The sequence below is a fragment of the Pangasianodon hypophthalmus genome, chromosome 23 (assembly GCF_027358585.1).
Source record: "Pangasianodon hypophthalmus isolate fPanHyp1 chromosome 23, fPanHyp1.pri, whole genome shotgun sequence".
In the NCBI taxonomy this organism is placed as follows: Eukaryota; Metazoa; Chordata; class Actinopteri; order Siluriformes; family Pangasiidae; genus Pangasianodon; species Pangasianodon hypophthalmus.
In genome coordinates, this window is record NC_069732.1 from 7901941 (window position 1) to 7917160 (window position 15220).

The 15220-nt window shown below is 36.5% G+C and overlaps 1 protein-coding gene across 1 annotated transcript in view; it reads right to left on the reverse strand.

Moving 5' to 3' along the window:
• Positions 1-8285: 8285 nt before the first annotated feature.
• The window catches only part of nudcd1 (NudC domain containing 1), a 30200-nt gene continuing 23265 nt past the window's right edge, over positions 8286-15220 (reverse strand). Inside the window, exons 9-10 of the mRNA XM_026930181.3 lie at positions 12046-12205; positions 8286-9618 (exon numbers count right to left, since the gene is read on the reverse strand). Of these exons, the coding sequence (XP_026785982.2) occupies positions 9332-9618; positions 12046-12205 (447 nt within the window). The 3' untranslated portion in view covers positions 8286-9331. The remainder of the gene's footprint in view (positions 9619-12045; positions 12206-15220) is intronic.

Below are 15220 nucleotides of genomic sequence, written 5' to 3' on the forward strand. Positions count from 1 at the left end.
CTACAGCTCTCATAAACCAAGACTGATTCAGTTAAGGTGCCACAATGATCATGCACTTCATTACGATGATAAGAAAAATAAACAGATACCAGGACATATATATATATTTAAAAAAAAAAAAAAAAAGAAAGAAAGAAATAGATTGAGTAAAGATTCTCAGAACAGCTACGTTCACTGCCATCTGTAAAGCATACAAGTTTTTGGCATCCAAAAGCTGATAAAGAACATTCAGACACCACCATGTTCGGAACAGAGTGACTTGGCCATCTGGGCTCAGGGCTATAAACAAGCACAGCACATTAGTCAGTGTTAGTACTTTGCTTTCTCTGCTGTAGTAGACTAAGCTTTCTGGAATACAAAAGAAGAGCCTTAATATGCACTGACTAATGATATCAGTGAGAGAGTAATAAAGTGCTAAACAGAAGATAACTAGGGCTAAGAGGGGTTGAATAATCACCAGAGGGGATCATTCATTTTCCAGTCCATTTAGTTTGGAAGAAAAGCATAGCAGCATAATGAACAAGTAATAACAGGAGGGTATCATGTATTACAATCAGAAAATTAAAGGACAGCAAAGGCAAGTGTACCTTAATTATTAGTGCGCTCTCAACAATAGATTGTTCCTACCCTCTGTGACTAATTATCTCTCAGAAAAATATGTGTGAAGTCAAGCTACTGCTGGCAGAGAAAAGCTGAAATATTATATAAACTCCTCAGCAAGATAGAGACACCTAAAATATCAGATAGAATAATCACATCTGATCAGATTTGGTTGTGTAAGTTTAATTACTGCACAATTTTTCTTGCGAATTTCTGTCAGGTTCCCATCCATTAGCTCAGCATCCTGGAGGGTCAAGGCTAAAATATACTTCCACTAACACATGTGAAGCCATCACTTTTTTAATGCAGTGAGGCACATTATTTTTGTAGACAGAAATAGGAATCCTGAGTGGCACAACAGTTGAAATTGCAAATTCAAATCCACCATTCCACATGCCACAGACAGCATAATTGCCCCTGATCTCTGAATGAGAAATATGACATTCTTCTCTACCAATCAGAGTAAACACTAGCCCATCACACAGGCATCTGTGAGCTCATATGGAAGAGGACAGTTAGCGTTTCATCTGAGAGCTCTGAGCAGCCCTGTGACCTTGTATGAGAAGCCATTAGAAAAGATCCAATGGCTTCACAAGTCTCTGAGGCAGCACATGCAGGTTCAGACCTATTACAAATTTATTAGCTTGCCCACCGGACAAGTAAAAGCTCCAATGTGCTGCCCAGTATCTTGTTTTGGCCGCCTGGAAACCTAACTGACAAGGCTTAAAAGTGGGAGCTCATGTAATGCAATAATATATGGCACATTAGCTAGTTAAATTAAGTCTAGTCTGCATTAAGACAGACTAAGAGTAATGAATGAGTCTATGATTATCCTCTTCTAATACAGTTTCTAATGGAGTACATCATGTTCGAACCCTCAAAAACAAGTCAGCAAATCACTGGCCAATGTTCTGGCTATGAGCCATGGTGTTCTGTCCTTGCATTGCATGTAAAAGATATTATTTAAAACTAACTAGCATGTTTTTTTCTTTCTGTATATTTCTGTGTAGTAAGCAGGAGAGTTAAATGACAATTCTGCACTGGACTTTATTTTTTCAGCGTTATCAGTGTTCCTGCATAATCCTGATTTTGAAAAGGTCATCTCTGTGTTAATTAATCCTACTGAAAAAATCAGGGCCGTAACCAGGATCAAAATTGTACTGAAGTCCACGCTGCAGAAATGTGACCCATTTAATAGTTATAGCTATAGCTATAGCTAATAGCTGTAATTAATGATATTCCACAATGGCATTTCTAATCTGTTACATAATATTCCCATTCTTCCAGTAACTGCTCTGATTTAAGTTAATTTTACTGAGTTAAAAATTTTGATTCATATTTATTTCTCTTTTTCTGTGTACAAGAACTCATCCTCCTTTTCTCTCGTGCACCCCTCAGTAACTACTTAAAAAAAGCATACATTAAAAATGCCATCAGTTAAAAAATATTGCAACATTTATATCATTCCTTTAATTCACATTTATATCATATTTACTCACATAAATTCAATGCATTGAAATGCAAGTTTTTCCACTCAGTAGACTACATTCTGCCACCATGTTATCAGGCTGTCACTGTTTTCATATTGAATTTGACAAATGGAGGCTGTGTTAGAGGTAAAAAGACCAAACCTTCCAAAATACCGAGGTCTAGACCTCTGGTCTTTATAGTTGTAGTTACATGACTATAAGCTATATCACAATTCAGCCAATGTGTGTAGCGCAGCAGGTGGTCCAATTCAGTAGCACGAAGTGTCTTATGTTTAAACACAGCCTAAATATCAACTACTTTTTTTTTTCATGAAAATCATTAAAGGAGGGTTTTGTTTGTTTGTTGTTGTTAAATCTACATATTCACCAGGCAACTATGAATAAAAAATGAATAGCTTGGACACAAAATCAGTCCGACCCTGATGTGTTAGCCATCAACCTCCCAGACTGGTCGTTTCAATAAAAGACTAGCTAATGGGTGGACATATGGGAGAAAATCTAAAAATGCAATTTGGTGAGTGCAATTTTAAACTTCACACCACTGCAAGTCTGATAATAAATGAACATATTAGAGATAATGGACTACCATCTGGATTTCAATATAACAGAAGAAGAGCTAAATACCCATTTGTGCTATACAAAACCATTTAATTAGCTCTATCTTTGGCTATTTGTGTCTATTGATTTACACAATGCAGTTTGATGGAGCTTAGATATGGATTACATTCCTTAATTACACTAATTGCTCATTATAGATACTTAAATCCCGCATAGCATAGATGTATCAATAAGGAACAGTCAAGAGAAAAAAGAAAAAAAAAGATTTTTTAAAAAATGCCATATGCAGGACATTGTCAAGGAACATGCTTCCTGGCCCTTAAGATATTTCTGAAGTTTTAAGAGGAAGATGAATTTTAAGAGGGTAATAGCTATTGAATGCACTTTGCGATTTAAGCGCCTTCCATCTCAGAGAAAGCTCTCGGTAAACGGCCATCTCTGATTGGAACATTATTTGCACATGAAGTCTTGACTAGAGTGCTGCTGGTTTATTCTAAATTATATCTTGGTCCTGGAGGCATGGTATTTTGTCTTATTATATGCATGTACACTGAAAGAAAGAGATACAGCAGTGCAGTAAATACAATATATGGCCAAAAGTATGTGGACACCTCTCCTAATTATTGAGTTAATGAGTTTCAGCTACACCCATTGCTAACAGGTGCATAATATCAAACACATAGCCATGCAATCTCCATAGCCAACCATTAGCAGTATGATGGGTCGTACTGAGGAGCTCAGTGGCTTTAAATGCAGTACTGTCATAGGATCTCTCCTTTGCCACAAGTAAGTTCTTGAAATTTCTGCCCAGGTAGATCTGTCCCAGTCAAATGTAAGTGCTATTTTTGTGAAATATAAGTGTCTAGGAGCAACAAGAGCTCATCCCCAAATCAGTAGACTAAGCAAACTCATAGAGCGGGGCTCCCGAGTGCTGAAGCGTATAGCATGTACAAATCACCTAGCCTCTTTTTCATTACTCACTACAGAGCTGCAAACTGCCTATGAAAGCAACACCAGCACAAGAACTGTGCATCAGGAGCGTCATGAAATGGGTTTCCTTGGCCGAGCAGCTGTACACAAGCTTAAGAGCACTCTGTATAATGCCAAGCATCAGCTGGATTGCTGGAAAGCATGGCACCACTGGATTCTTGGACAGTGGAAACATGTTCTCTGGAGTGATGAATCATGCTTCACTATCTGGCAGACTGACAGAAAAATCTGTGTTTGGAAGATGCCATGAGAACACTACCTACTGGAAATTAAAATTTGGTGGTGGAGGGATAATAGTCTGGGGCTGTTTTTCAGAGTTTGGGCTCAGCCCCTTAATTCTAGTATACAAAGCCTTTTTTTGACAATTGTATATTTCCAACTTTGTGGCAACAGTTTGAGGAAGGCCCTTTTCTGTTCTAGTACGACAATGCTCCTGTGCACAGAACGAGGTCTATAAAGACAGGGTTTGACGAGTTTGGTATGAACGAACGCCAGTAGCCTGCACAGAGCTCTGATCTCAACCCCACTGAACACCTTTGAGATGAATTGGAACGTTTATTGTGACCCAGGCCTTCACATCTAACATCAGTGCCTGACCTCACAAATGCTCTTTTAACTGAATGGACACAATTTCCCACAGACATACTCCAAAATCTTGTGGAAAGCCTTCCCACAAAAGTGGAGGTTGTTACAGCCACAAAGCCGGGGCTAACTCCATGTTAATGCCCACATACTTTTGGCCATATAGTGTATGCCAAAAACAAATCTGTAATCTTTAACACGTTTAAAAAAAATAAATGATTAGAATTACTTAAGCTTTAAGTTCTGTACTAAATCAATTCATGCAAAAAATATGTAGCTAAAAAGTAAACTTTACTAATTATTTTTCAATATATTTGGGAAGCTTAACCTCATTTTCCGGATTAGAAGGGAACTGAACATGATCATGTCTGAAAAGAGGGCAAATCATAACAATATGGCATTGAGGACATAGCCAATTCATCAAAAACACTGCTTCACCATAGCAAATTTGCATCATTTATTTCCCAAGCAAAATCCATCATGTAGAACCTTTAAACCAATTCGAAGTTTACTGCGTGCATTCTGATGAGCACAATCACTGGGAGAGACGACAGGGAAAAAAGGACTTTCACTTTTATCAGATCAGATTAAAAATTACACATTTTGTCACGTTAATATAAGTCACACAGATTTACTCTTAAATGTTATTAACCCTACTAGACAAAGATTAGACGAGACAAAGCTGTGAAGCACATTAAAATGCCAACAAGATGTTAATGACACAATTTCTATGCATACAAACCAGCCCAAAGATCACTTAGGCAACTGCGCTCTCCAAACCCGGGCGACACTTATAATAACACATTCATGCATTTAAATAGATAATCTCCATCAAGGCTCCTCCAGTGTCATTGACTCTGTAATGAGTAATATCTGCTTGGATGAAACAGTGTACATCTCGTGTCCCAAAGTCAGTTCTTAATAGCGTCTGCTCTAGATTAGCCAGAAATGGTTTCAGATAATAGTGTTTAAAACCAGAGAACAGCACAGGGCCACGTCTCTCCTTTCATGCTCTTCTTAGTGGACATACAGATCTGCAGATAAACTAATTCTAGATAAAATCTTTCTTAGTTATACAGTAATCATGGTGCAGCTGCTAAAACCAAGAGCTGGTAAAAGAGTTAAACTGGGGTCGTCTACTGAACTGCTAGTAGACTAATTAAATTTAATTACTGCAGCCAGTGATTAAATCTCCCGTGAACAAAATAAGGCTTTCACAGCAAAACACAGGGCATAAGATAACAAAGTCATTATTCTTTTCAGCTGCGGATAAGAAATTAGATTTCCAAAGTCCTTGTGTCAGTGCAAATGATAAACAAGCAGCATCACTTCTTCAACAACAGACACACTGTACTTAGCCAGCTTTAAAAAAAAAAAAAAAAAGGAACTAGTGTTATGTACTGTTTTAAAATGTAACACTTATCTGGCGTGAGCAATCTGTTCTGTTCTCCATCTAAGCAATAAAACAGTTCAGGGTTCCGTTATAGTGAAATAATCGACATGTGATACAGTCTAATGTGAAGCGGAGCAGTCTCCAACCCCTGGGTGATTATTTCCTGTAATAGCACATCCTGTAGTGTTTTATTCCTCTTATACCACAATTACATTTTTTATTAATTAACATACAACATACTTTTAATCAGTTCATAGTTACATTTAATAAAACAAGTTTGTTCCTCTTTTCACTTATACTATAACAAGTATAAACAAGTCATGCCCTTACCATCCTTTCCTTTCTTTCCCTTGAAATTAATAAGAAAAAACAAGGCAGCATGTCACGTTACTGAGAAATCCTCAGTCCTGAAGATTTTCCCGAGGATGGAAAACTTACTGACTGCTACAAAGGTCACTGGAGACTCCTTCCATAAACGTTTACAGAAAACTTCAGCATATCAACAATCATACAGTTTTCAATGTTTTGTAATAGCATGTTTTAATCAGTTTGTTAGCCTGCAAGTCTGATCAAAGATGAACATATTAGAGATAATTCATTATCATCTGGAGTATAATATTTGGTGCATTGCTAGTATATTGCTGCTATACTTATTACTACTACACTACAAAACAGTTTACGGTTTACAGCCCATGTTCTGTGTATGTGTATTTATTGTCTTGTGTATGTGTTATTCTGTTCTGTGTATTTATTGTCCTGTACTCGTCTCACACTGTTGTGTATTGCACTTTATGTAGAACATCTTGCGTACTATTCTGTGTTGCACTATGGTCCTGGATAAATGACATTTCGTTCCAATGTATACAAGTTATATAGAGGAATGATAATAAAAACCCACTTGACACTTGACTTGGTATAATGAAAGAGTGAAACTGTAGCAATTAACACATACACTATATGGTCAAATGTATGTGGACACCTGACCATTACGGCTATGTGGTTCTTTCCCCAAACTGTTGCCACAAAGTTGGAAGAACACAATTATCTAGAATGTCTTTATGTGCTGTAGCATTACAGTTTCCCTTCAGTGGAACTGAGAGGCCCAAACCTCCATAAGGACATGGTTTGCCAAGGTTGGAGTGGAAAAACTTGAGTGGCCTGCACAAAGCCCATACAAAACTACACAAAATCAAAGCTATACAAAACCATTTAATTAGTTCAGCTATTTGTGTCTATTGATTTACACAATTCGGTTTGATGGCACTTAGATATGGATGACATTCCTTAATTACACTTATTGCTCATTATAGATACTTAATTTCTGCACAGCAATAGATGTATCAATAAGTAACAGTAAAGAAAAATATAATTTAAAAAATTGTCATATGTCAAGGAATGTGTTTACTGGCCCTCAAGATATTTCTGCAGTTTTTACGAGGGGCTCAAGAGCAAAACTCTCAGTGAATGCCCGTCTCTGACTGGAACACTATTTGCACTTGAAGGCTTGACTGGAGTGCTGCTGATTTATTCTAGATTATGGTATAACAGGTATGAGATCTTCTCTCACTATACAGTATGCAGGTAGACTGAAAAAATTGATTCAGCAATGCAGTAAATTTGCCAAAGGGATCAATACAAACCTGTAATTTGGTGTACAGCCTGCACTTTTGTCAGAGCCATTATTATAGAAAATTAATCAACACCTTCTGACCAATCAGATTCAAGAATTCAGTGCCACTGTGGTATAAATGTAGCTTGACATATACTAGATTGCCACTAATCACAATAATTGAAACTGGGTTCATTCTTTTGCTATTGATAATTCTTAATATCACCAGAAAGATGAATCAAAGTAGCAGGATTGTTTATTAACTGCATGCTCATGTGCTGACAGGAAAAAGAAGACAAACACTCTAACCTTAATCTGCATGTCAACAATAGACAAATGGGAATAGCAAGAGGCTCTGGAATTGTTTTTTTTTTTTTTTTGCGTGTGTGTACTAAATAAAATGTATTAAATAGTATGCAAAAAAGTTTAATGTTGCAACAGGATACACAATGAAGACTGGACAATCATAACACGTGCACAATTCACTTCTTTTAATGCTCTTAATTTGATATTTGAAATTTGGAATTAATAAACTAATACTAAGCCTATACATTTTGGACAATTTGTGCAAAAGAAAATGCACATCATTTAACGTATAAACTGAGTTCTAACAGGTGTAGTACAGTCTCTGTTATGGAGCTGGAGCTGACTGTAGGGTGATGATATGCCTAGAGAACTATTAAATCTTCCATCATGACAAATGTAACACCCATACAGCAAAGGTTAATTTGATTTCAGCTGAGTCAAATAGCGGTCTACTGTTTGCATAATGAGAGCAATCCAGCTTGAACATCTCACCATGCCTTATTCATGCCTACCGCTCTGTCTTCAAGTCATCTGGTGTGCCATATTAGAGTGCTGCCCAGACGTGCACAGCTTAACCTCAGGTGTTCAATATGTCATTACACCACACACAGATGAGCAATTCAACCCTTGCAACATATTCCCATCTTCAAATATAAGAAACTCTTACTGGTGCCTGGAGAAATGGCATATTAGCACTTACCATCACTGCTCAGGAAAAAAAAATCTTGCATATCTGAAATAAGGTACTTTTGCCATGTTAGAAGGTGATACACGTCTTTCATTTTATTCCTGTAGGAGCAGATTTTTTTTCTTTATTTCTTTTACAAAATGACAAACATACACACATATAATTTAAACTGAGCAATCCTTGAGTTGTACGGTCAAATGAAAGTCGACTGAAATACATCCTGATTAAAACAGTTTTAAAGGAATGGCTTATGCTGAGATTTGTAAGTTTTCCACTTACGTCAATTCTGCTAATTAGCTAATAAATGGTGCCTAATTTTTGCACTGGAGAAAATAACATGACTAAATGGTAACAACAGTTATATTTTAATGTCTCAGTCCACTTCATAGCGCCACAGACTCTGAACAGATGAGACATGCAGCGAAGAATAAACATATACTTCTCTGTCTAGTCATCTTTAAACATTGAGAGGGTAATGAAATGAAAAAAAAAAAGTCTGTAAAAAAGAGGAAAAAAAAACAACTTGTTGCTTTCTCACTGAATTGCCTTGCCTTCAGGTTAATAAATTACATAAATGCATGTAATTTTTTGCAGCAAGCCACAACACAAGCCATGACAGTTCATGTCAAAAAAACTGGAGTTGCTGAGCAACAGCCAGTTTTTTCATACATTGACCATTTCTTCTACAGTATTTTTCTATCCACTTGCTCCACATCTAGACCACAGCCCACCAGTTTGCCTACACCTATCTGTGCTTCTGGACACTGCCTGATTCTGCTATTGTGTTATGTATAAATGAATAAAAGCACATCACATTGTTGAACAAGGTAGCCATTTTGAACATCAGATCATTTTCTTTTATAGCAAATAAATATTCAAACCCATGCAATGAGGATAAACACTGAATTACTGATGATAGATCTGTGTAGAAACGACAGGTTATATTTGATGTAGTTAAACCTTTGCATGATGTTAATTATTGTTCACAAGTGTCTATTACATTAGCTAACAAGTGTCTCCAGTGCAAAAGCAACATTTGGACACCATTTGCATATTGAGCTTAAGTGGAAAACAAGTACATTTGATTCATTCAAACATCTCACACATCCAGTTCTTTAATTATTCACCTTGAGGATGAACATATTTTTGGATGTTAAAATGAACAGTCTCTCATTAGTAGCACTGAAACCCAGGACGGGATCGTTAGACTCCAGACTGGCTACCTGTTGCTTGGCAATCTGGCCAATCTGGCGGCCTTGTTTGCGATTGAAGAGCACTGTGTCCACAGCTGATGGCTGCCTGTAGATGAAAACTCGCCTTACACACTCTGCCAGAGCTGCATACGAGAAATTGGGGGCACATGTCGCGAACTTTTTATCCCTCTTCGAAGCCTGCACATAACCTGTGAGAGCAGAACAAAGGAGTTATAGACAAGAGTGTCTAAAAATACACATCAGTAAATTATGCTTACAAATGGAGCGTAATTTACTGAGCTTAACCATGGTCATTTTCCACAAGCCTGAAGTTGAGGGTTAAAATAATTACTGTCATTAACATAACAACTGTATGATGCTTAGATATAGTACATAATGAGAAAATGATCTTCTCCATCTTCCAGACTGTTATTTCTGACAGACAGATAGACAAGAGGAATCAAAAATGGTCCTTGTTTCTCCTTGCCATAGCCTGTTATTATATTGCCATGCCACTGCATACACATGCTTTTGTTTTAGTGTAAAAGTTTGTACCCCCCATGGTTTTCGAATGGGAACAATAAAGAAACTGTACGAACAGAAACATAGCTTTAAAATAATTTTGCCACGACTCTCTTGGTCTCCAGAACTGACCTGAAGACAGAATTTTATACAGAGTTAGAAGAGAGACACCAGGAGGAATGTGGTGACGAGAAAAGCTGTTCAAAAGCTGTTCAGAGAATACAAAAGAGGTCAAAGGCAATTATAAAAGCAAAAGTTGTGAAACCAAGTTCATTTATTCATTCACTTTTAGTAATCTTGGGAGGTTTCTAGAAGTTTTTGGGAGGTTTTCTGGAACCTGGAGTAATTCCACATGGAGACAGGGAGAACATGATTTACATTTCTTTGTCTTCTTTACTTTGGCATTTTCCACACACTGTATTACTGTTGTGTAATCCAAAGAAGAACAGAGGAAAAGAGAAAAATATAATGTATAATTTGTTTAGGCTGCACATTTAGCAGAAGAGATATTCTGATGTCTGTAACAAGTTTATAAAATGCGGTATACTCAAAATGAGATAAAAATAGGATGTATTAATGATGCATGAGCATCACACTGGCATGCGACGTTTCACAGACGGGTCCATGCTGGATGTAGGAAAGTGCCAGCTTTCAGTGTTGCACAACCCACAAGTACTACAATTCCTGCAATGAGGACATCTTTATACACACTTCAAATCAAATACTTTTGAGTAATTCCATGATTGGGGTACCTTTTATCCCTTATAACTCTTACAAATTAAACTGGATAACTATGCATTTAACCATTAAAAAAATCCATCTCAGGCAACATAGTGTCTCATTTTTACAGAGTGTCTTTGCTGAAAATGGCTACGTTTTTCTCTTAAATGAGTAACAGGATTGATTTTTTAAGCATAGACATAGCAAATACAAAAATGTGGTTAACTAACATCCACGCTAATGGCGTGAGGACATTACGAACATTGTAATGGTTTACTTAAAATGATTTCTTTTTCTAATTAATAATTTTTTTCAGTCTATAAATAGGTAATGGTTTTGCACTTTCAAACTGACATTCTCAGTCAACATTAAAACAGCATTGAAAATAAAGGGAAAAGAAAGAGAGAAATGATCCTCAGGAAATTTCAAGGATGCAACTTCCTGTTGAATACATGACTTGTGGAATATTCCACACAGGAATTTAATAGGAGTGAATGTGTTCAGCTAACAGGGTTTGGTACACAATAAAAATATAAATTTTCAATTTAATTCAATTCAATTTTATTTATATAGCACTTTTAACAATGGACATTGTCACAAAGCAGCTTTACAGCTATCTGGATATAGATATAGATTTAAATTTATCCCTAATGAGCAAGACAGAGGTGATGGTGGCAAGGAAAAACTCCCTGAGATGTCATGAGGAAGAAAGCTTAAGAGGATCCAGACTCAAAAGGGAACCCATCCTCTTCTGGGTGAAGGTGTGATTATGAATCATTACTCTTCCTCAACTCTATACTATACAGTAAAGCAGCACTAAGTGTGTTGAAAAGATCTTCAGCAAGAGCATCAGGGTCATTCTGGATTTCATTAGAGTTTTAGCTTTAAGTCTACAGTATCTAGTATTAGTATAAATATATGAATAGTATTATTTTTGTAATATTATTTTCATAACCTATAATGGATGAATCGTGGAAAATGATGTTTCAAGTATGAGATGTTTTACATATTAATGCAAAAATTAAATGTATTTTAGGTAAGTATTTCAGGGATTATATTTCAAGGTAAAGTGTAGTTAGTGTAGTAGTGTAGTAGGCTTGGAGAGGCAAAAATGCTATAGTTATTAATTTACAATTGTAAAAATTACAATTGTAACTGTAATTATTAATGTTTAAGGTTATTTATCCAAAACATACACATAGTCTGTTGTGAAAGACACTTTATCTGCATTAAAGATGTCTTTTAACTTTACTTTAGATACGTATTAGTAAACGCAGTCAGTGGGACACAAATGGCACCCCAATCATGGAATCACCATGTTAGACATTTAGACCAGGCAGTAGATAATGGAGTAGGAGAAGGAGAAAGAAGGAAATGTTGAAGGAGTGACTTACCCAGTGCATTGAAAGTGGCAATGTGCTCCCACAAGGCATCGGGCTGCTCAGGACGCGGCTGCCACAGCAAGGCATCAACATCATGCCGCAGACAGAAAGCCGGCATTTCAGATGGATTTATGTCTACGGTGAAAAGGTACTGGTGGCTACCAAGGTTCACCTAATGAAACACAAACAAGATTTTTAGAATCATTTCAAATATTTCAAAATTTTAGAATAATTTCAAATAATTTCAAAGTTTGATCAGGTTGTTGCATTGTTACGTGCCATACTGCCTCAGTAAATTCATCCAGATCATAATGCTGCCTCAGTAAGGTGTTTCAGATTCAGGATCCATGTGTCAGTGATGTTTATGGTGAAACTGTTTTTATAGATTATTGAGATAAAATAAATGTTAAGCCATATCTGTCGTTGTCCCTGTTGAAAATTTAGCACTAAAAGAAAAGTGTTGTCCTATAAAATTAAAGAGCGCTTTGCAGAATCAGCATTAATGTAAAATGACTGTTTTCTTATCCAAATACATAAAAGCAGATGGCAGAATTATTCAAAAAATGTTCCTTAATTTCATTTCACTCTCTTCAATCCCATCCCTAACCCATGCCTATAAAAGCATACATGAAAAATACATTTACACTGACGCACATAATCACGTCATCTGGCAGTTTTGGCAGCAGGTTAGCATCACCCTCCTCCATACAAAACCTCAAAAATGTGCATCAGTATGCAAAAACCCAGTCCAGAAAACAGCCCAAAATATTAACAAAATTGGTTTTGACTTCCAATTATATACTTTGACATCTCTACTTAAAGAAATATGAAAATAATTCACTAAAATGACATGGATATGTATTTATTTGGTCTACTTTCTAACCATTTTTATTGGATATATTGATATTTAGTCTACTTTTTAACCTTTTATTGGATATGCTTTTATTTAGTTTACTTTCTAACCTTTTTTATGGGATATGTTCTTATTTAGTTTATATATTCTTATTTACTTTCTAACCTCGCCTTGATTTTATTATGATTTGATCAAGTTGTTGCATCGTGACGTGCCACAGGAAATGGACGTAAGCCTAATCAATTCAGTTTGTAGTCAGATATCAACTTTTCAAAATGTCCATGATTCTTCTAAAACCTGACTTGATACATGCAAAAGCGAAACATATTTCAGTTCAGATAAGTGTAGAAAACTGTATATACTGTGTAGAAAATGTCGAAATTTTAAGGGGTTTCCTAGGCCAACACAACAAATAAGCTACCAGTTTGCAGACTTTTGTGTGATATGACAGCTTCTTGCACCTTCTTTCACACGTGTACTCCAGTGACTGTGTGAAATTCAGATGTCAGCACTTCTTACTACATTACAATGCCTGTGCATGGAAGGAGTTTCAAATGTGCATTACATTCTCTCCATGCTGGATATCTTGGTCAGCAGTCACGCTTTTAACAGTCTAGTTCTGGAGGTTTGTCATCGGATTTGGACGTAACAGTCAGCAAAAACCAAACTGGAAATTGACATTATCACTGCTGAAATGTAGTTAGCACAGATATCTATGCTGTGCCCTAATATAAAAATACACTGCAGTTTCAAATGAGAACAGAAGGGCATTAGAAGAGAACCATCTATCCATGGTTTAATTATGTAGATCAGATGTAGGTGTGGATGCGACTGACTCTTCTGAAAGCCAGTATCCATGGTGTCAGCTCCAATTTCTAAAGAACAATAGAGCTAATAATAAAACCTCTCTCTACATAAATACAGAGCCTCTCATTATTTCCATAGGCTCTTTCTAACACATTTCAAGTTTTCCTTATTAAGTAGTTATGAACAGCACTGCTATAATCCACGTGCCACCATTTTCCTTCATAAACTGAGATTGTTCTGTCCTAGATAATAACCCAACCACTTCACTCGATGCTCATTAAAAGAAATAGGATAGTTCGTTCCTCTTTCTAGCACACACGCAATCAGCATTTAATGAAACATCCTTCACCTTTATCAGAAAGCAGGCAAGAAACATTTAATACCTAATTTCACGAAGACTGATGCAAAATGTCAAGCCTTTTACCCAACTAGGAGTTGTCTTAGCTCCATTCAAGAGGCCAGGTGTGAGTCATAAAGGTGACACACTGTTCTTGAGAGGGGTTCAAATGGAGAACCTGAAGACCTTTCAGCTCTGTTCCTGCACTCAGCTGAGGGATACAAATATGCAATCGGGGTGCTCCGGGACAAGCCCTAGGGGCAGCTTTTCTCCTACCACCAAGGATGTTGTTAAGGCTCAGTATGTGAGTGAGTGCACTCATGAAAAGGTCAGCATGTTTCCATCATGCATCAAAGCGTGCAATTTGGTAGGTTGGAGGGATGTTATCAGTGAAGAGAAAAGAAAAACAAAGGAAGAAATAAGTACTTCTTCCACAGGAAAGGGAATGCAAGAGGCTCTGAAAGACATGTTGTACACAAAAGGTGCATTAATCACAGATAAAAAAAACAAAACAAATTAAAAAAAGTTAATATTTCATAACAAAAAAGAAACCCTGATTCAAAAGGTACCTACACGTGTACCTTCATAATACATTTATAAATAGTGCACAAATCAATCATCTACTTTTAATTCGCTACTTTGTCTTTATAGGAAGCACAATTATCATTGGTGACCGTTGAAGACAGCTGTAACTCATTTGTATCCTTATCCTGCAAGTATCCTGCAAGTTATTAGTCTTTACTAAAAAAACACATTCATGAAAATCATGAAAAGAATACCCTAGCATATGTTGTTGCACAAAATGGCTGCATTTAATTAATAGCTACTATTATGTTATAGGAAAATAAATCACTGATAGGATGGTGTGATGCGTGTTGATTTTTTTTTCCTCCTAAAAAAGCACACCCCAAGGGATTTCATTCCTCTTAACCACAGCAATTTACCAGTGATGATACTGTTTATTTATTACAGAACTGCATGTCATATTTTTAATCATTTACAGAATAGAACTATAGGCTAGTAAGACTGCAGTTTGTCATGTTACTGAGAAAGATCAGTCCTCCATTCTGAAGACTTTCCCGTGTCAGAAAACTTAAAATTCCAGCTTTACCTCTGACTGTTACAAAGTGCTGACACTAGAGACTCCTTGCTAAAATGTTAAATAAACATTTACAGAAACCCATATCAAC